A 24805-nucleotide genomic window follows, 5' to 3' on the forward strand; every position below is an offset into this window, starting at 1 on the left:
GCTTTACTAGCCTTTCTTCTTTTGGCTTCTAACTGTAAAACCTTCACAAAATTATTCTCTAGGGAATGTACTTTCGTAGTGCCCAGGTAACTGGTGATTTTATTTCTCGAGGGCTTTTTTAGATTAAACTAACCTTATGTAGGTAGTTTCCAGTTAATATACCTGAACTAAGGCAAGGCATAGTATATGCCATGTACTCACAAGTTTTATTTCTAAGGGTTTAGAGTACATTTTACCAAAATTTTTGTGGCTATCTCTGGAAAAGGCATATCTCAACCAAAGACAAAACAAAGCAGGGAGAACTTAAAATGTTGTATTAATTTCCTCTTTCAAAGAATCATAACAAATCTGCTATATTAGCATTAATCTCAAATAAAGCAAACCTGATTAATAAGCACTGTAAACTGCATGAGGAAAAGCAAGAACACCCCAGACACCCAGTAATATGCTGATGAAATGCTCTAACAACTGGCTTTCTGGAAAGGAGAAGGCCCTAGTTGGTGGCGTTTGCCAATTTCCATAGGGAAAGAACTCCCACTAAGGCCTATTTCTAGCTATCAATGTGATACCCCCCGAATGTAGAGTTGGGAAGAGATGCACCAGATTAGCTCTCATGCCCAGTGCGCTGTTACACCCTTCTAGGTAGCAGTGTTTAGATGATCAGCTTTTTCATGCCAGCGCCTAGCCCTGCAAAACCACCACTTCCGGACTCAGTAGCAGTGTGACTGCTGGCAAGTCACTTCACCTCTCTGGCAGGGCCTTGGTTGCCTCCTCTCCAAGGTGGAGATCAAAGGTGGAAGATCCCTTTCACCCCTTAACGTTTTCAAGTTCTCGAAGGCAGTGACTCCTGCTTCCTCCAACATCCAAGTGCCTGTAAGCGCCTCTCTGGAAAACCAAGTTAGCGCCGCACTTCATCCAAAAGTGCCTCCGATTTCATCTCCTGAGCATAAGGTTTGGAAAGGAGTGACTTACTCCCTTTTGCCTCTTGAAATGTGTAGCCAATGGGGCATCATACATTTTTTACACTTCTTTCACGAGATGTGAGATCCAGGAGGAAAAGCATGGATGTTCCAGGGCTTTCTTGTTCTCCTGGGGTGGAAATCTGTGAGTGTGATAAGCTGACGCATCCATCTCCCTTTCAGCAGCACAGAAAGAGTATTGAGAGCAGTCTACCTTCTCCTTGTTCTTGTTTGACTATCCAAAAGCCATTTTTTTTTTACAAGAATGGGAATTACTTATATGAAATAGCGGGTGGGGGGCGCTCGTTAGTTTTTTCTTCCCCTGAAAGGTGGCATGTCTCTCAGCAAAGAGAAAAAGGCATGCTGCACAAGGCTTGCTGGCAGCGATGGAAGCCAGCACCGGTTTGCCTGTTGTCACAGCCAAAGTGAAATGCCACCTCTGCCTAGAAGCCCGAGTGCCACATTCCTCTTTTGTGTCCCTGAGATGCACGCAGCATGGGGCCCTGGTCTGGTCGGATTGGCCGGGAGGTCACCCAGGTTCCTTCAAGGGTCATTTTCCAACCCCAGGAGGTGGGAGTGGGGGGATAGGGGAACGTTGCTCATGACTCTCAAAATAGACATTTGAGCCCCCGGACTGCACATCAGATAAAGCCAGTAAATGTGGAAATTTGAGACCTGGGGTAAACACAAGAGGGCCCCCAGTTGCTGAGAGTAAAGCAGGGCTGCACCCATGGCCTAGTCATGTTCCTGTCCCAGCCCCTTAACAAGCCCAGATGCGGTGACAGCAAGAGCCCCAGGATCCCAAGGCAGGAGGTGTCAAAAAAACCCCAAATAATCACAACCACCATCACCCCCCCAAAAAAATATTTCAGTAAAATGTTCTCACTCCTAGAGGGGAAAACCTGTCCACGCCTAAAATAGCTTGACCAGGGCAAACCCCCTCCCGACATGGGGTAAACCACAGATCTGAAGGAAAAGAACACCCCTACCCCACCCACTCTTTTGGGGAGGGACAGAAGCTTCCCCGAAACTGACAGTTTCGCCTCCATGATCTTTAAAAGAGCAGAAGTTGGCTGTGAGGCTGCAATGCTGCCTCGATTGGGGTAGTGTGGTCTCTGTTTGCGGCTGGGCTCCAAGGAGAGCCACAATTGGCTCTGATGAGGAAAGAGCCTCAAAACGGGAGATTGCAGAGAGGGGCCATGGCTGCGACTGTGTCGTTTCTTGCAAGGTGAAACTTGGCAGTTCTACCTTGCAAGTAAAAACCCAAATTAATTTTTTTTTTAAGAAATTAAGTCAGAAACAAGGCTTCGGAAAAACTGTGAGTGTTAGGCATAAACTGATTTTGGATGATCTTTAGGTGAGAAAGGGTGGAGTTACCATCAGAAACATGTTTTTATTTATGCTTTTCAAATCTCCACTGGTGTGCGTGTGCGTGTGTGCGAATGTGCGTGTCAGTTAGCAGGAGAGTATGCAACGTTTCAATTCTTTAACCACCTTTTTTTTTTTACATCTTTTCCATGCACAGTTCATATACTTCCCTATAAATAAATATATAGGTTCATCCACACCTTTTCATTTTATTTGTAAATTGTTTGGTATAAGCGGCAATGCGTAATGAAACCTGGTGAAGTTTAAAAGATTAGATTTTTTTTTTTCATACTGACACTTCATAACACTGTTCATATGTCTCCGAGTGAGATTTATGAATATATGAGCAGTGCTGCAAAATTATACCGCACCAGAGACTCTCTTCACCACAGGGGTGGCAGTCTAAAGTGACACAGCTTCAAGCATTTTTCACAGACAAGAAGCAAAATTTAACCCCCTTAAGGGGAAGTATGATTTCAACAGCTTGAAATGAGCTCATTTGTAGATGTTTTTTCCCCCCTCTCATCTTCCATAATTTTTGGGTGTTAAGATTAAAACAGATTGCACAGCCAATGTAAGGCCACATAAGCTGCCCAGAGTATAATTTGGCCCTTAAAGAGAAACCCTCCATCGTTTTTATTCAGATGCCCCATTAGGGTAAATGAAGGTAAACTTTGCCCTAAATTCCTAAGGCTCTCAGCCTGATTCCCAGAACCGTCCTAAGCAGACAGGGTCTGGGTTTCTCTACAGGTAAGTAGCCAGGGGCATCAACTGGCTCAGTGGAGTAGTCCCCCATCTTCCCGGACCCCTGAGACAATGGCATTAGGACATACACAGTGACTTATATCTCCGCTGAGTAAAATCAACCAACAGAGCAAAAGATGGTCCTTATGAACTGATTGCATATGAAGTGTGTAGAGTGGAAGAGTTCTGTTTTCAACCCAGAGTCCAAACCGCTTTCTTTTCGGCTGACCTGGGACCCTGTGACTTTGTGTCAAATCACTGTTCATGATCTCTGTGCTCTCAAATTCTTCTTAACCATTTTGTCTTCCTCTTGGAGCAGAGCAGGGTGCTCACACGTGGCCTGTTCCCTCTCTGCTGTTTAAATGCTCCATGATGTGTTGGCTGGAGAACTTTTGTCTCTTTTTTCAGCAATGGTACAACAGCTCCATGAACGTGATCTGTACTTGGCTGACGGACCGGATGGACTTACAGCTTCACATTTATCAGTTGAAAACTCTAATTAGGATGGTCAAGGTAAAAGAAAACATGCTGATTCTCCTTTGCAAATAGCTGGCTGAAATACATTTCATTGGCAAGCTGTAGGACTTCTCTAACACAAAGAATATTAGTTTATGTATAAAATAAGACGATTCTTAAAACAGTATCTCAGGCAAGAAAAACCGATGAAATCATTGTGGGCTGCCTGGTTAATTTATTATTCAGACATCAAAGGGAAATTTAATAAAAAGGCATTTGATACGTTATCCAGACTGGAAAAATACTTTATATATTTGCCATGCAAATATACTGCTGGAGCCATTGTGCCCTTTTGCATTAGACTTTCAGAAGCTGGCTTTGGGGTACCGCCATGGTAATCACCTCCATTATGAATTTCATTTATGGTTTAATTAAATTAAATTTTGCCACAATTAATTTAATAGAAATATTTACCTCCAGCTCCTTCTAAATATGTCCTGTGACCATTATCAAGATGCAAATCAATATTGTTCTCGTAGTTAATTGAAGTAGTTTCTCTTACAATGCGTGTAAACAATCAAATGTAAAGGGGCGCGAAGGTGAGGTAACATACCCTGAACGTAGCTTTTCTTCCCCTGTTCTTGTGTGTGTGCCTTGGACTAATGATAATTATTTCAGCGTGAAATCTCAGTGGTTTACATGAAATAATAAGATCACAGAAGGGGGTAAATACGTTTTTGATCATTTCAGTTTCCATTTGATGCTGCACCGTAGAGGGTTTTAAAAACATTTGTATGCAAAAATCTCATTCAAAGCACAAAGTCTCTTTAAAAATATTTTAACAATAAAACAGGGCTGAATTTCTATTTCTTAACAGTTTGCCAAAAGTCACCCCCCTCCCGCCCGCCCCATTTCTTAGTCTCTTTCGGATCAGCACCATTTCATTCAAGGTACTCCTTTACCCCAGTGCTGACTTAAAACCAATTACTGTTCCGTTGAGTGTAATTAAGGAGAATTATTATCATATGCATTTGATCTCACAAAGAGTCCTCCCAGGGAAGGTTACAGACAGTGTACTGCAGCTCCTAAAAAAGAAATGTATGCGCTTGGACTATGTACCCAGCCTTATTTTCATATTTTTAAATGTGAGTTCCTTAAGGCAACCTCACTAAAATTGCCTGATCCCTTGAATTCCATTTTCTGGCTATAAATACTCTTAGGGGAATTTTTTTCTATTTGACCTTTCCTGGGCAGACATGCATTTTAGTCTGTTACAATATCTTCCCATTACTGATATTTCCAGATTTTTGTTGAGACTGTTGGAATTAGCAATATTTTATTAAGAAAAAAAAATATAAGTCAGAGAGGAGGTTGCTTCTTAGCCTCTGCCAAAAACAACACAGACATGAGCCACAGGAAAGGGACACAGAAACGTCCCTGCCAAAGGAACTCCTTCACTTTTGCCAAAAGTGGGCCCGGCTTAACTACAGCCACAACACAGAGGGATGAAGCAGAATTCACCACCTCTTCGCTAAGTACGTTAACCAGGGGCCTCCTCCTCCTTCAGGCAAACTTCCAATGATAATTGGCTTTTTTTTTCCTGCTTCTCCATCCACTCCATTTATTCATCCATTCATTCGTTATCCAGCAAGCATTTATTCGTCCATCCAACCTCAGACAAATATTAGTTGAGCCCCTACTTGTGTGTTACACAATGGAGTATTAAAACAAAATGAACAAAAAACAACTCTGTGTCATTAGACATGCGGAGTCTGCTCTGGACTTTGCCTAGAGAGAGAATATATGAATGGCCTCTACCTTTCTTTTCTCCTTCATATTCTGGCAACCAATTCTACATGATTGAAAAGTACAGAAAAACCAAGTAAATTGTCTGGATATCTGGTCTCCACCAGACTGGCATTTAATCAACCTCTTACCCATACCCGCTCCAGGTGAAGACACAGTTCTCCTAGCTACCTAGCCTTGCAGCTAGAGCCACAGTTAGGATGACCTTTGCATTTCTTTTAAGTCATTAGGATGTAGTTTGTAAGTAGTTAGGATGATCAGATTACTTTTAAGAAAGAAAGAAAAATGCTACAGATAATCATACTGGGACCACAGATAAAACCTGGCAAAGGGAACCCATGGTCATCCTCTTTGTAATCTTTTGTTACTGGACTTCATTGAGCTGAACAGCATTCACTAGTTAACCCTGCAGTCATTACCACATGTGACTTTCAGGGGTGGTTGACATGGTGAATGACACTAGGACTGCATCAGATGGACTCTAGAAACCAGAAATCATAATGCAAGTGGTGTTGAAGTACGTTACTGTATCTTCTTTTGACCCCTTAGCATGCTTCCCATATCAAGAGGAGAAACAAACAGCAGAATCAGTAGCTGAAATGATATGCAGTGTGATGAGGAGAGTTGTAGTTAGAGAGGGACCTTCTGCAAAAAAACATGTTTTGCGAAGTAGACAACAGCCAGATGCTTCTGGTCATGTTCAATTAACGCAAAGGGATTCCTAGAAAAACAGTCCCTGGGATACCTCAGGAAATCCAAGAGAAATTGCCTGAAGGAACAAAGAAAGAACTGGTGGTACAGCAATACCAAACCATTGTTCTTGAAAAAGAGCCAAATTTCTTCCCGGAGACCACGAAGTTGTGAACAGAATAGATACACTTCTTTCCCAAGGAGGCAAGCCATGAGTCACATGCCTGCAACATACTGATGAGGCATTAACGCTCCATCTTCCCCCTAATTGTGGCTGCCCGTGATCGGTTTCATATACCGATATGCATATGTCTGTCTTGTGAATGAGACAAAAGGATATGCAGTCACAAGCCTCAAAAAATACTGAAGACCAGACTGCAGCAGAAATCACAAAATACCATATCACGCAATCCATTATTTATGTGTTATAGCTATTCACACTGTCTATCATATGATACTATACTAACCTAAGAGAAAGAATCAGACCAAAAAAAAAAAAAAAAACAGAACCAAAACAATGATGGAACATTTCCCTTTATGAAACTGAATAAACAAGCTTATGCTCTTTGCTTTGTCTCATCTAATACAGTTTATCCTGTCACCATTTCTCATTTTCTGTCATTCAACAAATCTCAGCTTTCAGTACAAGTGAAATCTGAGCATGGTGGCTTTTCATATGACAGTGCATGCAGTGTGACACTTAGCTGAGGTCACTGTTCTCACCCCCACACTCGCCTTGAGCCCCCTCCCACCCTCCGTGGAGATGAGATCTCCCTCATCACTGCATCTTTTCCCTCTTTAGAAAACCTATAGAGATTTCCGATTGCAAGGAGTCCTGGACTCAACCTTAAACAGCAAGACCTACGAAACCATCCGGAACCGTCTCACTGTGGAGGAGGCCACAGCGTCTGTGAGCGAGGGTGGGGGCCTGCAGGGGATCAGCATGAAGGACAGCGATGAGGAAGACGAAGAGGACGATTAGAATGCTCAGGCTTAGGGTCCATTAGGACAGAGTCTTGTAATCAATGCATGTCCTTAGTCTGTTAGTTAACCCCATTAGGGAATTTTCTGTCAACTACCATGCCCATGAGATGTGTACCGAGACAATTGCCATTTTAGGTGTGTGGTACCAAGATTAGCAAATGACTTTTCAAATACCATTTTGGAGAATACGTAGCTCAATTGTTAGGTGTACGCCTGTGTACAGCAGAGTCCAATGATGCTTCATTAATGTGCTGTGTGTGCACGCTGACAGTAAGTGGATATGAGGGCAAGTACGCCAAGTACCTTCTTTATTTCCCGTATGTGGATGCCAGTTATTTAAATAAGTACAATAAATGAATTTAAGACACATAGATCTGCTTTGTTTTTTGAAAAACAAAAGGAAAGTCTCCAACAACCAACTTTTGGTTCCTTCTCTTCCCCTGAAACTGAAAAAATGAATCCTTGGCGTCCTTGTTAACCCATCCTGTCATTTATCCAGATAATTACCCAAAAAAGGATGGCTACATACCAATGGATTGATCCTCCTAATTGCCATGGCACGAGCGATCCTCTCATGACATCCAGCACAGTTCAGAGCGACTGTCTTCTATCAAAGTTTATCCTATTAAATGTTAACGCTTTTATGTTTCGATAACCATGTATGTAAAAAAAAAAAGAGAGAAGACCTGAATATTTAAATTATGACCCTAGACTATAAATGTGTTTATATTAAGATATGGATATTTCCTTCAGTAGATTGTAACCATAGTTTAAAATTATTTTGTTCCACACTGGTTTTTATATCTGTCATGTACATTGCATTTTGTTCTGTAACTGCATGACCCTGGGGTCCTCTGCAGAGCTCTTTCTTTCTGTGTAAAGTAGTAGATCCATCTTGCTTTTGCCTTATATAAAGCCTACAGTTATGAAAGTGTGGAAAACTGTGGCTTCTCAATAAATAACTATTAAGATGTCCCAGGAGTACTTTTGAGTCTTTTTTTCCCTGCATCTCCTTTGAAAGCCGGAACTAAAACACACAAATCAGGAAGAGGTGGGCAAGAGGAGGCAAGGGGTCATTTTCACAGAGCGTTCTCGAAACTGCTGGAGTGGGTAGTTTGTAAATGCTTGTCTCCATGAGAAACAGTGTAAAATTCCATTAATGCAGACTTCACTAATTCAGAATCTGTGGGCATTTGGACATGTTGGGCTGATTACACTTGCATTATAGGATAAATAAGGGTTTGCTAAGCAAGAGACTAGTGTAAACGAGAGAAATGTTTCTCCTGTATGAAGAGAAGGCCAACAAACTGTTTTTAAGCACCACTTTAACAGCAGTGTTTGCATTCAAACAAAGCGTGTGCCAATTATATATGATTCTTATATATTTGTTAAAGCATTTTACAAGATTCTCTAAGATACGGAGTACTCGTCTTGCTCCCCAGTCTTTGTCAGCTGTATAATCAACCTAAGTTTAAAAGACAGCCAAACATTTTGGTAGTCTTACCTGTTTTGTTTGTGTCTGCCACTAAATCAATCTGACCTTTTCCTTAGGGCTGACAAAGGTCTTAGAGAAGCAACTACTTTTTCATTAGGACCAGGCAAAATGCTCACCAGTTGGTCTCGACAGATCAACCCCTCTAAATATAGCACATCTCAATCTGTTTAATCCTTAAGGTCTGCAGGAACAAATCACCAGTACTTCCTGCCCTTGGTACTGAGAATAACTCCCATTTATTGAGCAACTATTTTATACCCATAGTTGCTGTTATTGGGCAACTATTTTATTATCAAATGTACTCGCTTTATACATTCTACATGTCTTAACCACATTCAGATTTCACAACCACCTTAGGGAGAGAGGACTGTAATTATGCTCATTCAAGATGAGAATACTGAGATAAGAAAGGATAAGGTAACTTACCCCATGGTGACACAATTCCATGTAGAAACACTCACCTAGAGATACTAGCACAGAGTTGTTCAGACAAACGATGAGGATACAGGTGTAAAACATCTCTGATTGCAACTGACTCAATGGACATGAGTTTGAGCAAGCTCCAGGAATTGGTGATGGACAGGGAAGCCTGGTATGCTGCAGTCCATAGGGTCGCAAACAGTCGGACACAACTGAGCGACTGAACTGAACTGAGGATGCAGGTGTGAAACATCTCTAATTGCCCAACAGCACAAAATCAGGGTGGAAGAGTTATAACGCTGTAAGATATATTTGTATCAGTGACATTTTGAGTTGCAAAACTAAAGTTTGTTTCTCGCAGTGATTAAAAACTACTAAACAATGCACAAGAGAGCACATCACCCTGTATAGGAGTTGGAAAGAGGAAGAAAATGCTCAGGAGCCTGGAGGAGTGAGGTAACCAACCCAAAAGGCAGAAAGAGAAGCAAGTTAGAAAAGACCTTAAAGCAGGTTGGTTTGTTTTTATTAAGTTTCCTCCAAAAGAAGAATTCACCACGGCATAGCACTGAGGGTCCTATTGGACACCATCCCTCTGTGGGGAGACCCTAGAGGGAGGGCTGGGGGAAAGAAAATGACATCCGAAGGGCTCAGAAACCAAAAACTGACCAAGTTCACATTCAGATTATCCTGAGCTCAAAACTGGGAAGGAGACCATTTGGGAACATTGAGCTTTCTTTTGTATTCCTTTGGGATGTAATGTGAAGTTTGCTTCTCCTTTTTCTAAATTAAAAGATGATATACCTGCAAAGGAGTGTACACATCCTAAGCATACAGCTCAGTGATTTGTGAAAGTGAACACATTCTTTGAGTCACCACCAGGTCAAGAACTGGCACACAGTGACCACCCCCAGATAGACCCTTCCCAGTTTCTCCCCTTCCTTGGGGGTAACCACTGTCCAAAGGTTACCACTATTCTGGTTTCTAATTGCATCAGGTAAATGGAAACACTCATGCAGTTAGACTCACAGTGCATAACCTTTTTGCTCTATGTTATGCTGTTGGTGTAGCTGTGTTTCATTTCTTTTCAGTGCTCTATAAACTCCAATGTATGACTATACTTCAGTGTATTTATCTATGTAAACATCTTTTTGTTGTTGTTTGGGGCTCTTATAAGTCATCCTGCCATGAATCTTGTGCATAACTTGTGGTACAATTGCTGGGTTAGAAGGTGAAGGTATGTTGTTCATTTTTAGGAAATACTGCCAGTTTTCTACAGAGCAAGAACAGAGTTACAGTCTTATCAGCAGAGAATCAAAGTCCCTGACAACCATAGGTATTGCCCTTGACAGTACTAAGTATTGTCACTACTTTTAATTTTCATCATTCTGGTAAGTGGTACAGTGGTTTATAATTGTAGTTCAGTGATTACACAAATGGAATTGATTGCCTTTTAACACATATAATAGCAGTTTGGGTAGCCGCTCATGAATTGCATGTTTAAGTTTTATTCCCTTTTCTTAAAAGAGGAAAATCCTAGAGTTACATGAACACTGGTAGGGAAGAGGCTGTAGGAAAAAGTGCCAGATGGATGGTGAGACATAGAGATATAGAGGGAAGTGTTAACCTGGTGGAAAAGCATTCACTCTATTAGCAATCAGTCCTCAGAGAGTTGAGTCCTACTATCCGTCCAGTGCTGGAAATACCCAGGCTCTCTCATTAGCCAGTGGGACCTTTCTAAAAGGTAAGTGTGATCTTGTCCATCCTCCAATTAAAAGAATCCAGGGCTCCCTTTGCCCATAGAATGAAGCCCAAATTCGTTGAGGGACATACAAGGTCATATCCGATTGGATCCTCACCTCCCCCAGCAGCCTCCTCTGTTAACTCTATTCCCCTCTCTCTGTCTAGGTTACAGCTATACCTGCCATCTTTTACTTCCCGTGCACCATGGTGCTTCCATCGGGGCCCCTCCCTTAAGCACTTCAGCTCTTCCTTCACATCCCAGCTAAATAAATTTGACTTCCCCAGGGAAGCCCTTCCAAACCCCACCCTCAGTCCAGCATTCATGTTTCTGGTATATATCCTCATGACGCTCTCTACTCTTTCATACTGTTCATCACACTATTCTTGGAGGGGCTATTTGCATCATTACATGTTTCATGTAGCTCTACTCCACTGCCAGAGGATGTGATCCCTGCCAACTTCTCTGCTCTATCCTTATTGTAGTCACTCCACATATGATTAATAAATGAAGACTGAAAGTATGAAAATGTAAGTCATCAGATTACTATTCTCTTAGAACCTTTAGTCTAACCAGTATGACTCTTCAAAAGACTTATACTGAATATTCTTAAGATTCAGAGGAGGGAAAAGGAAAGGAAGGCTTCCTGGAGGAGGGGGCCTTGAAGAGCCCAAAGAAAGGATAGGAAGAGACATGGTCCAAAGCAGAGGGGGTGAGGGGAATGTGCCACTTGGCTAAAGCTGTTCTTTTTTTTTTTTTCTTCCTCTAATGGATTCCCAGTGGACATAGTAAGCGCTCAACAAATACATGTTGGCTTGAGACATTAATGAATATGCTTGGTGTGTTATGGGAACCTGGCTTCATGGAAAGATTTATGCAGGGGGTTAGAAGAGATTAAGATGGGAAGGGTGCATTAAGGTTTCAAGTTTCATTTAGTTTGGTTTTAATGGTCTGCATAACAAAGAGCTAACTAGGATTTTTACTTTTTCAAAATATTTAAAGAAAAAAATTTTTAAGTTAAAAAAATCAAATAGAGCAGAATTGTATGAAACACGAAGTTGAAGCCTCTTCCTTCCCCAACCCATTTCCCCAAAGTAGCCATTGCTAACAGATGGGCCTATATTCTTCCAAATATGTTCAAATTATATATAAGTATATTGGATATATATTTATATATATAATACATATATCCAATATCCAGTTGGATATATTTATATTTTTATATATTTATATATATATTTAGAAATATATTTTCACAAATGGGATTCAGCCTGAGCCTACTGAGGCAAATCATATCTTTCATTTATCAGTGAAGGATCATATTTCCATGTCTGCACATATGAATTTTATGTATTACTTTTAATGGTTGTGCTGTGTTTAAGGAGATTGTCTAATCAAAGAAGAAACAAGAGCAAAATAAGATAAACTAAAAATCCAGGAGGAAATCTAGGATGAATCAAAACATAATGGTGGAAATGAGCCATCTGTGGAAGTGACCCAAGAGACTGTCTGAAATGTGACTGAAAAATTTCTCAAACACCCCAAATTCAATCCCAGTCTAACTGCACTATACTATACTGATTTTTTTTTTTTTTTGTGCCTTGTCTCCTCTACAGACTGCCAACTGCTTGAGGTCAGAGACTCTCTGTCTATTTGTGTGTGCCATTCAGGTGCCTGCAACAGAGTAGGCATTCAGTAAATGTTGGTTGAATTGAATGGGAGAACATCAGAGAGGCATACTGGAGTATGATCATAACTAAGAAAGTATAGACTGAATTTATTACGGTATCCTCTGTATATAAAGAAAGAATTACAAAATAAAGAAGAATCTCAACAGCCTTAAGAAAACCATCCACCTCGTCACTAACATGACCCAAACCTCCAGTGCACGCAAGAAGAGTCGTGCTGTCATAAATTTGGGGTTCTGTAAAAATTTCAGGAAATCAACCAGCCAGGGTTGTATCATTATTGTTTCAGCATAAATTTTAAGAAGTTCATTTTCTTTAAATTTTAAAATCCAAAATAAGTGTTCTTTGTGGCCAGTTTCCATCAGCACATGATTAACAAATCTGAACTGAAATCACATTATGCACAATTCTGCAATTCTGGGTAAACAAATTTTTTAAAAATCAATATTCATCTTTTATTCAAGGTTGTTTTTTTTTCTTCATCTAAATACTAAAATTATCATCTGCTTCCCTTCTTATGAAACTATGCATTTCATCTAAAGTTGTAAATCTGCCTTTGTGATAACTAAGGACTGGCAACAGTGCCGCCAGCCAGCAGAGTCCTCTCTTCTGATGACAGTACACTGAAAAGGTCAAAGAAGAACCCTCCGCAACAGTTTAATCACAGTCACCAGCAAATAGAGGGATAAAATGATCCCAGTTAATACACTCAACTACAAATGAGAGGACTGCAAAGGCAACGAAAAGCCAAGAGTACCCAAATAAAAATTTTCCTTATTTCTTAAGAATTGATGATGTGATGGCAAAAAGGAATTGTTAACATGGTCAAGCTGGCATATTTCACTCTGTCCATCAGAAACAAGTTGGCTTGTTTCCTGGGTAGAGAATACAATTGCAAAGAACAAACAAGGCTTTGCTTAAATCTCCAAGCAGGAAACATGATTGAAGATAGTACGGATTTCAGAGAAAGTGTTGGAAATTTTGGAATGCATTAAAACCAAAGGGAATATAAAAAGACAAATACTGCCAGTATTTCATGCAAACAAAAGTACAGATTAGGTGGAAGGTATGACCAGGTCTCAAACTCTGATGTCACTATATGAATGGTCCTGAACTAGGCACCTCACTGAGTCTCCCCACTCACCACCCGGAATGGAACTTGGAGCACAATAAATTCCTCCACCGTGTTCTTTAGTGAAATTACTTTCATTTTAAATAAAAACCACCCTTCAAAAAAAACCAAACATCAAGATTATAGACTAAAAATTCCAGAGCATATGGAGAATACTGACATCGTAATGTATTTGGAAAGTTTGAACTCTTCAGAGGACGCTTTAATTAAACGACAGTCTCTGGTCTCATGATACTATAAGTTGAACCCCTATGAAGTGATTTTTGGCAGGCAGGGGAGATGTCTTTCTCTCCAGAACTCAGGATAGCTCTGATAAAATAATTTTGGAGAGATTAACCTAGACTAATGATCTACCAATCAAGGAAATGGTTTCTTCTTAACATTGAAATGAAGTAAAACCATCTCTGATCCATTTCGTCTCTGACTCTAAGTGAAATCAATTCTTATGTTTCATTCATTCAAAGACAAACCTTCTTCTTTTCATTTTTAATATGTCTGAAATTGGAATTCATCCTTCCATTGCAAAAACAAACATAAGCTCACATTGCATCTACCTCTGCCACCACACCACCTCCATAACAACACTGTGTGTGCTGTATACACAGTATTAATATTTCTTTGGGAAAATGCAAGGAAAAGGAGGTATCTATCCCAGGGGAAGGCCTCCCACACAGTGAACTGAGGGCATAGGCAGAGCTAGAAACTGGCTCAGGAATGGATGAGAAACAAGCACCCCTTTGCTCCCAGGATGTGAGAAAAAGATCATCCTTGAAATGGCGAGGGGCCAGATCCTGTTGTTACAAAGGACGGGGGTTCAAACCACTCTAATGTTAAGTAAAGGTGAAAGCAGGGGCTGCAAGATCTCTGGACCCTTGGGTGACAGTTACGACACGAAGGAGTAACAGGTGGAGATCAAGAGCACAAGCTCAGGTTCTGGAGTCAGGCTCACCTTGGTTCAGATTTCAGCCAACTGGTGGGAAGACCTACCATGTGACCTCAGACAAATTACCTAATCTTTCCTAAGCCTCAGTTTTCTCATCTATAAAAGAAAAATAACCAGAACAATACCCTAAGCATGACCTGTTGTTACAGTGTGTTCATTAAAAGAAGGACCCCAAGACACAGCAGCGTCAGACACCCTTCAGTGTGGCTGCTGGTTAGACCAGGGGTGTTTCCAGCGACTAGGCATTTGCCCAACAGCAGCCCAAGCAGAACTGTTCCCGGGGCTCTCGTGTCTGTGCCTCACTTAACTTGTGCCTTGGCTCCTGACTGAGCCTGTTTCCCCAGCTTTCAGTGGATCCTCTGAGCTACTGCGTTAGCTCCCTGTCTACTGTCAGTTTCTGTTGCTGGTGACCCAGAGCACTGAGTTGTACAGGAGGGGTTCAGAAGAATCGGGTAGCAGTGTTTGCCTCTGGGAGAGGGGATGTATTTTTCAGTGCATACTGCTTTATGTTTGGTTCTTTTAACCACGTGCATTCAGTACTCTTTCAAATTAAAAATAGTTTAAAGGAGTGTCGTTTAAATAAATCTACTGTTTACAGTGTCCCAACAGAGCATCATCTGGACAGGAAAAATGTGGACTTGCAGTACAGTAGTAGTAGCAGGTGCAGGATGGAAGGTTAAGTTTTGCTCTCTAACCTTTGCTCATGTCCTATTGCAGGCAAGAGAGTCTGAACCTGGAGTGTTGGGCTAGAATTCAAGAGGTCTATGAACTTGAAGAAAGAATAAAATAAGAGAGGACAGCAAACCATAGTAGCATCTGTGACTTTGTCACCAAGAGAAATCACAGATATTTTCATATCACATTACAGTTGTTGCAGTATCTCAAAATATCATTTACACTCATCAGTACTTCTAAATTTCCTTAGTTATTACACCTGCCACCAGATCTTATTTAATGCATTGAAAAGGAAGCACATATATCACTATGCCACACATTGATTTTTTAAAGATTTTGATAACTGTATATCAATGTGGTTGGCCTGCTTTGCAATTATATCTACTTTATGCCTTTAAAAGCATTACACTGAGAAGAGGTCCATAGTCTTACCAGAGTGTCAAAGAGGTGTACTGTTTACATACTGTACATACATAAACACACTCATAGACACAAATGCATATACACACACAGAGAAAAGTTGAAAATTTCTGCCAAAGCTCTTCATCTTTTGCCTCCCCATCCCACTGCTTGCTTTATCCATTGTATTTCTTCCTAATTTCCTTGCCTATAAAATGAAGACTGTGTCTTTTCCTTTTTTATACAAACCATGTAAGCTGTAGAGTTTTAATTTTTTGAAAGAAATTCAAACCACCAAACTAGCAAAAACAGTTTGACAAATGATAGTCTACTGTTCGGGGCTATCAGTAGGTCATAATTTTGTGTTTCTAGACAGGATGGTTAATGGCTAAGAACCATGGTGTAAGATCCCATGCTGGCTAGCTCAGAGAGTTGCCTCTGCCTCTCACCTAAACATGTGGCCTTGTGGAACTTCCCTGGAGATCCAGGGGTAAAAAAGATTAGTGCTTCCACTGCAGGGGCATGGGTTCAATTCCTGGTCATAGATCTTCACAGTGTGAAAAGATCTTCACAGTGCAGCCAAAAATAACAAACACACAACCAAAAACATGCAGCCTTAGGCTAATTCCCGATCCCCCCGAGTCTCGTTTACTTCATCTGAAGATGAAGATAGCCAGTCTACTTGCTTTACAAGTTCACACTATTTATGCAATAATAACAGTAACTGGTAATAATTATTAAGCTCACAGGACCTGGCCCATAGTAAGAAACCATAATAAGTAGTTGCCTCTAGGGAAAGAAGCCAGAGATTTAGGTGGGAGATTTGATTTTCATTGCATACGTATTACATTACTTGAATGCAGTAAGTGTTAGCAATTAAAGTCATTCAGTCTAGAAACACAAAACCTTGATCCACCAATAAGATCCTAGGTGATAAATATTAATTTACTTACTCCTTTATGTGTCCTAAGTGAAAATTTAATCTGTGAAGAAATCGAAGGAGAATTCTTCCTACACTTGATTATGTTAAATAAGCATGTGCTCCAATTTAATTTAACAAGAGGGATAGAGACATCCTTGCTACGGCTCTTCTTTCATTCCTTAAGCAAGCCCTTATTTATAGAATGTTAAGTTTCCCCTGTACAGAACTTTGTGCCACCTCCACTTCCACCCCCAGGGGACCTATGGAGGTGTGGGTGGGAGAGAGCAGCAGCTCTAAAGGAAATCTTTATTCTGGAATTAAATATCTTCTCAATATCCAAGGAAAAGTCTGAGAGGGCTTCCTTCTTTTCAGTTAACAGCCAGATTCCCTGGTGGCTCAGAAGGTAAAAGAATCTGCCTGTAGTGCAGGAGACGCAGGTTTGATCCCTGGGTCAGGAAATCCCCTGGAGAAGGGCATGGCAACCCACTCCAGTATTCTTGCCTAAGGAATCCCATGGACAGAGGAGCCTGGAGGGCTGCAGTCTTTGGGGTTACAAAGAGTCGGACATGACTGAGCAACTAACACTTTAAAATATGAGGAGAATGAAAGCACCAGGATACACTCCAGAACCAAAGAGGATGAAAAGTCAGTTGGCCTTTGAACTAGTCATAACTCAGAATCTTGATCTGTGTGGAGCATCCTTATAGGTGACAGTAGAGAAAAGGTCTGTGTTTTTAAAAAGCAGCATGAGATCTATCCTGTCCTTAGACACTAACCACACGTGGGGGAAAAAATACAGGTAGTATAAAATGCAGGGCTGCAAGCGGAGTTCAGGGGTGTACCCGGCAGAAATGTAATGAAAAGATCGTAATTCTTTCAGGCATTCGATTCATCCAACCAACCAGGTGTGCTTGCTGTCCGAGCGGTGAGTACAAGTGGCTGCAGTGACAAAACTGCACAAGCGATGCCCCTGCCCTCCAGGAGGACACAGGCCACGGGACTTAGCAAAGATTTTCTCTCAAAGGAATGTTCACGGAGTGGCAGCAAGGACAACATCTTAAGATGTGAGTTTTTAAAATGGCCGAAACTGTAGCTATCATCAGCAAAATATAGACTCTGAAAGAAAATTCTATAGAACAAAAACAACAACAACAACAAACCTGATTTTTCATGAAAGAAAGAAATTGCAAGGGGAAAAAAGAGGTGGAGAGAAATCTATAAATTAAAAGAGACTTTTAAGGCATAACAATCAATCACAATGTATGGACCTTATTTGAATCATAATTTAAGCCAAAGATTACTGAAAATTCTAACATTTATTTAAAAATCGGAAATTGAAATGCTGGGTATTTGATGATGTTGAGAAATTATCGTTAATATCTTAGGTGATGGTACTGAAATTATTTATGGATGATGAAATAGTACATCTTGGACTTGTTTTAGAACAATGTGAGGGGGTGAGTGGATGGGGACGTAGATGAATCATGATTGGCCATGGATTGGTCTTACTGGGATTCTGTATATGGATTCATTGTATTCTTCTGTATTTGTTTTGTATGTGTTGAAAACTTCTGTTAAGATTTGGTTATTTTTTAATCACCAGGAAAGGTAGAGAGGTAATGAAAATCATGCAGTTCTCTGCCTGCAGACAGGCTCAAGTTCAGCATGAGAATCTCCTTAGATCCTCTCTTACTTGTGTCGCATATGCAGGACCATGCTTCTCATTTCATGTCATTTCCTTGGCCTGGAGATTCTGGTTCTTTTTCTGGGCATGGTGAGAGATTTTGAACTGGTCTAGCTGCCTTTGGGAGGCAGACAGACCACATTAGCCTCCTTAGCCCAGGACTCCACTCTCGGGGCTGGAGCTTCAGCTACAGATTGGCACCCACCTGCAGGACCTAGGGGCAAGCCAGCCTGGGGAAGGGACAGATGGTCTAGAAGCGGTAGAATGGCAGCAGCTCACTTTCTGCTGAGCGTGAGGAGGCTTCTCAGAAAATGCTCAAATCCTAAAGCAAACTAGAACCATTTGGATGCCCCCAAATATGTGATGCTGTCCCTCCCTGCTTTCTCTGGATGGTTCCCTCTCTGGGACATCCTTTCCCATATTTCTTCCTCTTTTCTGTCACCCCAGTCTGTACCAGCATTCCTACATTCCAGGTTCTCCATAATTTGGCACCTGCGTCTGCCCTGGGCAGCAACAGATAAGCAGAAATAGCAATGCAATACCATGTGGGGACTATCGGGTTGGTCAGGGTTTTTTAGAGACAATGCCCAACGTTAGTGAAGGCACTGGGAAGGAGGCATTGTACCCCCTCTTGGAAGGGCAGTTTGTCACTTGGTATCTAAAGCTTTAAAAATGTGCATATCTTTTGCCATAGTATTTCTCCTTCTGGGAATTTATCCTACAGGAATTAGCTATGCACAAAATTAATGTGTGAGAATGTTCCTGATGGAACTATTGGGGAAAAAAAAATTTGTGAACAACCTGCATATCGAACGACAAAGGACTGTCTAACTCCTGTTAAAGCCAGATAGTGGAGTACCATGGAGACATTAAAATCATGTCTTAGTTGCATATTTAAGACCAGGGAAACATTCTTGCTATGTTAAATAGAAAAGCAGATTATCAAACAGTATATATCCTATGATGGCAACCATTCAAAGGCAAAGAAATAATATATACCAAAGCATTGTCTGTGATTTCTGAATTATAGGATTAGGTACAATTTTAATATAATTTTAATATGCTTCTTTGTAAATCTCTGCTTTTTCAAATGTTTTTTCCACTGCTTACTTTTTAAATCAGGAGAGGAAAAACCACCTCACTTTATTTACCAAAAGAAGTAAAACAAGTACAGAGCAAAGTAAAAGTTTGTGGCTGTCTTCTCCCATCTCACCACGCATCAGACTGAAGGACCATTTCTACAAATAACAACACTTAAAATAATAATTACAGCAAATGTTCCTTGAAGGCTTTCCTTTGGCCAGTCAGGGGTGCTGAGCTCTCTCTCTGCATTTTCTCATTTAGTCCTCACCACCCTGCAACCAAATAGGTGTTCATCTCCTGCCCAAGGTGGGCAACTCAGACTTGAAGAGATGTTTAATAACCTGCCTGTAGACCCGCGGCTCACAGACAAGGCAGGTGTCTAACCTGATCTGATTCTAGAACCATTCTCTGGTTCAAAGACACTCAGCCCTTCCAACCACAGAAAGGAGTTTCATGCTATGTCCTAATATCCTAAGAAATGCCATGCTCCATCCAGACCAAAATTCTGTCTCTAGAAAAAAGCACCATGTGATAAATTGTCAGAGAGGAGATGCCATCATGGAAATGCCTCTAGAGAACTGGTATTTATGAGTTCAGCCTGTGGCCTCTGTTGGAGTGAGAAGCTTTTAAATATTTTAACTTCCCCATCAGGGAGTTCTTTGGTTATGTTTTGGTTCTTTTGGTATGTTTTTTACTTTTTCCCTCAAACTCTGCTCTCTTTGAGAATCTTGCACCACCCTAGCCATGCCCCTTGTCTTTTCTCCAATTCTGAGCCCATAGCCTAGTTTATAGAAGGTACTGATGTAAGTGTATTGGTTGAATGAAGAAATGTAAGAGGCATGATGGTGTGATCACTCACCAAGAGCCAGACATCCTGGAATACGAAGTCAAGTGGGCCTTAGGAAGCATCATTACGAACAAAGCTAGTGGAGGTGATGGAATTCCAGTTGAGCTATTTCAAATTCTAAAAGATGATGCTGTGAAAGTGCTGCACTCAATATGCCAGCAAATTTGGAAAACTTAGCAGTGCCCACAGGACTGGAAAAGGTCAGTTTTCATTCCAATCCCAAAGAAAGGCAATGCCAAAGAATGTTCAAACTATCGCACAATTGCACTCTTCTCACACGCTAGTAAAGTAATGCTCAAAATTCTCCAAGCCAGGCTTCAACAATACGTGAACCGTGAACTTCCAGATGTTCAAGCTGAATTTAGAAAAGGCAGAGGAACCAGAGATCAAATTGCCAACATCCGTTGGATCATCGAAAAAGAGGGTTCCAGAAAAACATCTACTTCTGCCTTATTGACTGTGCCAAAAAGCCTTTGACTGTGTGGATCACAGCAAACTGGAAGACTCTTAAAGAGATGGGAATACCAGACCACCTGACCTGCCTCCTGAGAAATCTGTATGCACGTCAAGAAGCAACAGAACAGGAAATGGGACAATGGACTGGTTCCAAATTAGGAAAGGAGTACGTCAAGGCTGTGTATTGTCACCCTGTTTATTTAACTTATATGCAGAGTACATCATGCAAAACGCCGGGGTGGATTAAGCACAAGCTGGAATCAGGATTGCTAGCAGAAATATTAATCTCAGATATGCAGATGACACCACCCTTATAGCAGAAAGGGAAGAAGAACTAAAGAGCATATTAATGAAAGTGAAAGAGGAGAGTGAAAAAGTTGGCTTAAAAGTCAGCATTCAGAAAACTAAGATCATGGCAACTAGTCCCATCACTTCATGGCAAATAAATGGGTAAACAATGGAAACAGTGAGAGACTTTGGGTGGAGGGGCTCCAAAATCACTGCAGATGGTGACTGCAGCCGTGAAATTAAAAGATGCTTGCTCCTTGGAAGAAAAGTTATGATCAACCTGGACAGCATATTAAAAAGCAGCGACATTACTTTGCCAACAAAGGTCCGTCTAGTCAAGGCTATGGTTTTTCCAGTAGTCATGTATGGATGTGAGAGTTGGACCATAAAGATAGCTGAGTGCTGAAGAATTGATGCTTTTCAACTGTGGTGTTGGAGAAGACTCTTGAGAGTCCCTTGGACTGCAAGGAGATCAAACCAGTCCATCCTAAAGAAAATCAGTCCTGAATATTCATTGGAAGGACTGATGCTGAAGCGTCAATATTTTTGCCACCTGATATGAAGAACTGACTCACTGGAGAAGACCCTGATGCTGGGAAAGATTGAAGGCAGGAGGAGAAGGGGACAATGGTTGGATGGCATCACTGACTCGATGGACATGAGTTTGAGCAAGCTCCAGGAGTTGGTGATGCCTGACATGCTGCGGTCCATGGGATCACAAAGAGTCAGACACAACTGAGCAACTAAACTGAATTGAAGAGGCATGAGGGTATGGATTGTGTCTATCTTGGTAAGCACTATATCTCTGGCATGTAGCTTATAAGTACCCAGTACAGAAAGTCTCAGATTGATGAGGCTAACTAATGAATGAATTAAATCACATTGGGTCTTATCTCATCTACTTGCCAGAGAATTTTTATCTTTTTAGTCCGTCCAAATTATAGCTTACCTCCTTACCCTCTCTTCAATTTCTTTAGTTGTAGGTTCTTTAAGATTTCTTTCTTAAAGTGCTGATATCAGATTTGCAACCATTGCCCCTGGTAGAATTCACCTTGGCTTTGCACAAAGAAATTGTCAAGTACTTGATTTCTGTGCCCCAAGGCCTTTTCCTGCTGAAATAAACTTCCCCACCCTCTCCTAAAGCAGAGCTGCTCCTTCTGCTAACTGGGTCACTTTGCCAGGCAGCCAAGACTTTTTTCCCCCCTGGACTCCTCTGGGCCAGGAACCAGTGAGTTGAGCTCTAAGGACTTGCCAAGGCTTTCTATTAATGCTAGTCCCTACAAGCATCCCATATCCCATCCTCCCACCTTCAGCCAGATCTCCATCTCCCAGCGCAACCTGCCAGATTGTGTCTCTGGAAGGTTTGAGGCAGTTCCTGGCCAAAGGTTCTTTACCTGCTTCACCTGCAGCAAAGGGTACAGGTCCAAGTTCAAAGCTGCCACCCCTACGCTAAGATCTTGGGTGAGCAGAATGCTTCGAATGAGCTCCCCTGATTAAGCATTCTTGAGCCCATTGCAGGTTCCCTGGGAAGTTGGATCCACTGCCCAGGCTCCAAAGACAATTGTTTTAGAAGTCTGGAAGCTGCTTATTTTTAAGTCTTTATGAGAGCCCAATTAATTGATGTGGTTGTCTGGTCCAAAGGAAGAAATGCAAGGCACATTACTCAAGAGACAGGTAAGGAGCAGTATCTTTTGGGGAAACTGGGGACGGGGAGTAAGTTAGACATACTCAGGCTGATAATTCACTTCTTTAACAAATACAGAGATACTGGGCTTCCCTGGCGGCTCAGATGGTAAAGAACCTGCCTGCGGTGCAGGAGATCTGGGTTCAATCCCTGAGTCGGGAAGATCCCTGGAGAAGGGAATGGCAACCCACTCCAGTGTTCTTGCCTGGAGAATTCCATGGACAGAGGAGCTTGGCGGGCGGCAATCCATGGGGTTGCAAAGAGTCGGACGTGACTGAGTGAATAACACTTTCACTTTAAGAGATATTATAATAGATATATTAAAATGTGAACAGATAAGTGTATTTAACTGATATATAGAAGTATAACAAACATATACAAAACTTTCACATAATAAGTGTGCACAGTTCAAAAAATATTTACAAACCAAAATCCAGATCAGAAGACAAACCCTTACCAGCACCCCAGAAACCCCCATTATGACCCCAAATTTTGCCTACTTTGAACCTTAAGTGAAATCATGCAGTGTGTAGTTCTTTGTATCTGGCTGCTTTGGTCAATTTTATGTTCATGAAACTCATTGACATGTTTAGTATAGTAGTGGTTAGTTGATTCTTATTGATGTATATTATTTTATCTTGATTTATTTATGGGTGCCACATTTGATGGTTATTCAGGAAATTTCCAACATAGGACTATTACAAATAGTGCTGCTGTGAACATTCTAGTGCCTGTCTTTTGGTGAACTTAAGTACACACTTCTGCTGGGTATATACTTAGGAGTGGAATTGCTAGGTTATAAGGAGTGCACATATTCAAATTTAATTGTTACTGCCAACCAATTTTCCAAGTGTTACACTCTACTCCAAATTTTCCCAGTTTACACTCCACCACGCAACTCAGGCTAATTGTCTAGGTGATGTTTTTTGCGTTTTTTTGGCATGGTCCTTAGGAGTATGGGTTCTTAAAACAGTCTCTTGCCAGTTATGTGACCTTGGACATGTTATCTGTATAATGGGCACATTGGCTGTAGGTACTGACTTTATAGGACAAAACTGAGAACTGACTAGAGTGGATATTTAGCTACTACTGTGCCTGGCATGTAAAAGGCCCTCAGTAATAAGTAATCATCTACCGATGGCCACCCTAGCTGAACCCCCAAAGCAGGACAGGTCTATATGTGAGAGGGAGACAGGGATGGAAGCAGAAAGAGATTTATTCATTCTTGGTGGAGCGCTACTTAGCACTTTTACAGTTCCTATTTTGTTACCAAAGCCCAACTGCAAACTCCAGAGGTGAGCACGAAGACGCAAGTCTTTACCTAGGTGAGAAGATGGGATTCTCGTGAACTAGTGAGAACTCAAGAACACTGGGCAGGAAAGAACTTTTCCGTTCTTATGCACACCTAGCAAAGCCAAACCAACCAACCAAGCAAACAAAACAGTACCGAGAGATTCGTTTGTAAAGCGATCACAGAGTTCGGGATTCTTATCCAACAGGCCATCCAACTCAGACCTACTCTGCCCGGCAGACTTCCAGAAGTTTGGGCAAACCTGGAGTCAGTTCCTCTCACCCCTTTGGCCCCTCCAGTCCCTCCTTTTCACTGCCGGCTTAACTCCAGCTCTTAGCACTTAACGCTAATACCTTTGGGCAGGCTCCACCGCGGAGTTTAACTAGCTGCCAAGTTAAATAACGCGGAGGATCCTAAGCCGTCTTCTCAGGGAGTTAGAAATCCGACAGCATCCGAGCTACAGGGTCTGTTACTCCTCCAAAATGCCTTTTGATTTCATATATATATATATAATGCACACTTATATGTATGTACATAGTGTGTAAAATATATGTAAAATATAACTGTTCTTTGTAAACTGTTGTTTCCTTTGAGTTGCCCCTAGAAATCACGTGGCAAGAAAAAAAGGCATTTACAAGATGACTACCTGCCCCCACTACGGCTCGGGAAGTGACAGGTCCGCTGGCAAACTGCGACATGCAAGTATTGGATTCAGAGTCCTAATCAAAAGGCATTTTAAGTGAAGGGTTGTGGAGAGCAGTGAACATATATACATATACACACAATATACTTACATGTGCATATATATGCGTGAGTGTGGTTATATGTGCATCGAAAGCAGAGGGGACAGCGCACCAAACTTGCGTGTAGGGGCTGCAGATCTGCTCTCTGGGGAGATTCCCTCTGGCCACAGAGTGCACACACTGCCCCCCGATTTCCAAAGAGGAGGTGGAAGTCCTCTGCAGCGATCGAGGTGGGGGTTGAGAGGGTCCTGGAAACTGTGATAGGTTCACAGCGCCATCCCCCTCCCTCCTTGACAGCAAAGCCGGCTGC

The 24805-nt window shown here is 41.5% G+C and overlaps 1 protein-coding gene across 26 annotated transcripts in view; it reads left to right on the forward strand.

Moving 5' to 3' along the window:
• Positions 1 to 7980, forward strand: part of CADPS (calcium dependent secretion activator) — an 807294-nt gene extending 799314 nt beyond the window's left edge. For all 26 annotated transcript variants that reach the window (XM_081524519.1, XM_081524520.1, XM_081524495.1 and 23 more), the window contains 2 exons: positions 3480 to 3584; positions 6826 to 7980. In XM_081524519.1, coding sequence (XP_081380645.1) covers positions 3480 to 3584; positions 6826 to 7005 — 285 coding nt within the window. In that variant the 3' untranslated portion in view covers positions 7006 to 7980. The remainder of the gene's footprint in view (positions 1 to 3479; positions 3585 to 6825) is intronic.
• Positions 7981 to 24805: the final 16825 nt, after the last annotated feature.

Source organism: Giraffa tippelskirchi, chromosome 9, assembly GCF_054371585.1.
Source record: "Giraffa tippelskirchi isolate mGirTip1 chromosome 9, T2T-mGirTip1v1.2.pri, whole genome shotgun sequence".
Classification (NCBI taxonomy): domain Eukaryota; kingdom Metazoa; phylum Chordata; class Mammalia; order Artiodactyla; family Giraffidae; genus Giraffa; species Giraffa tippelskirchi.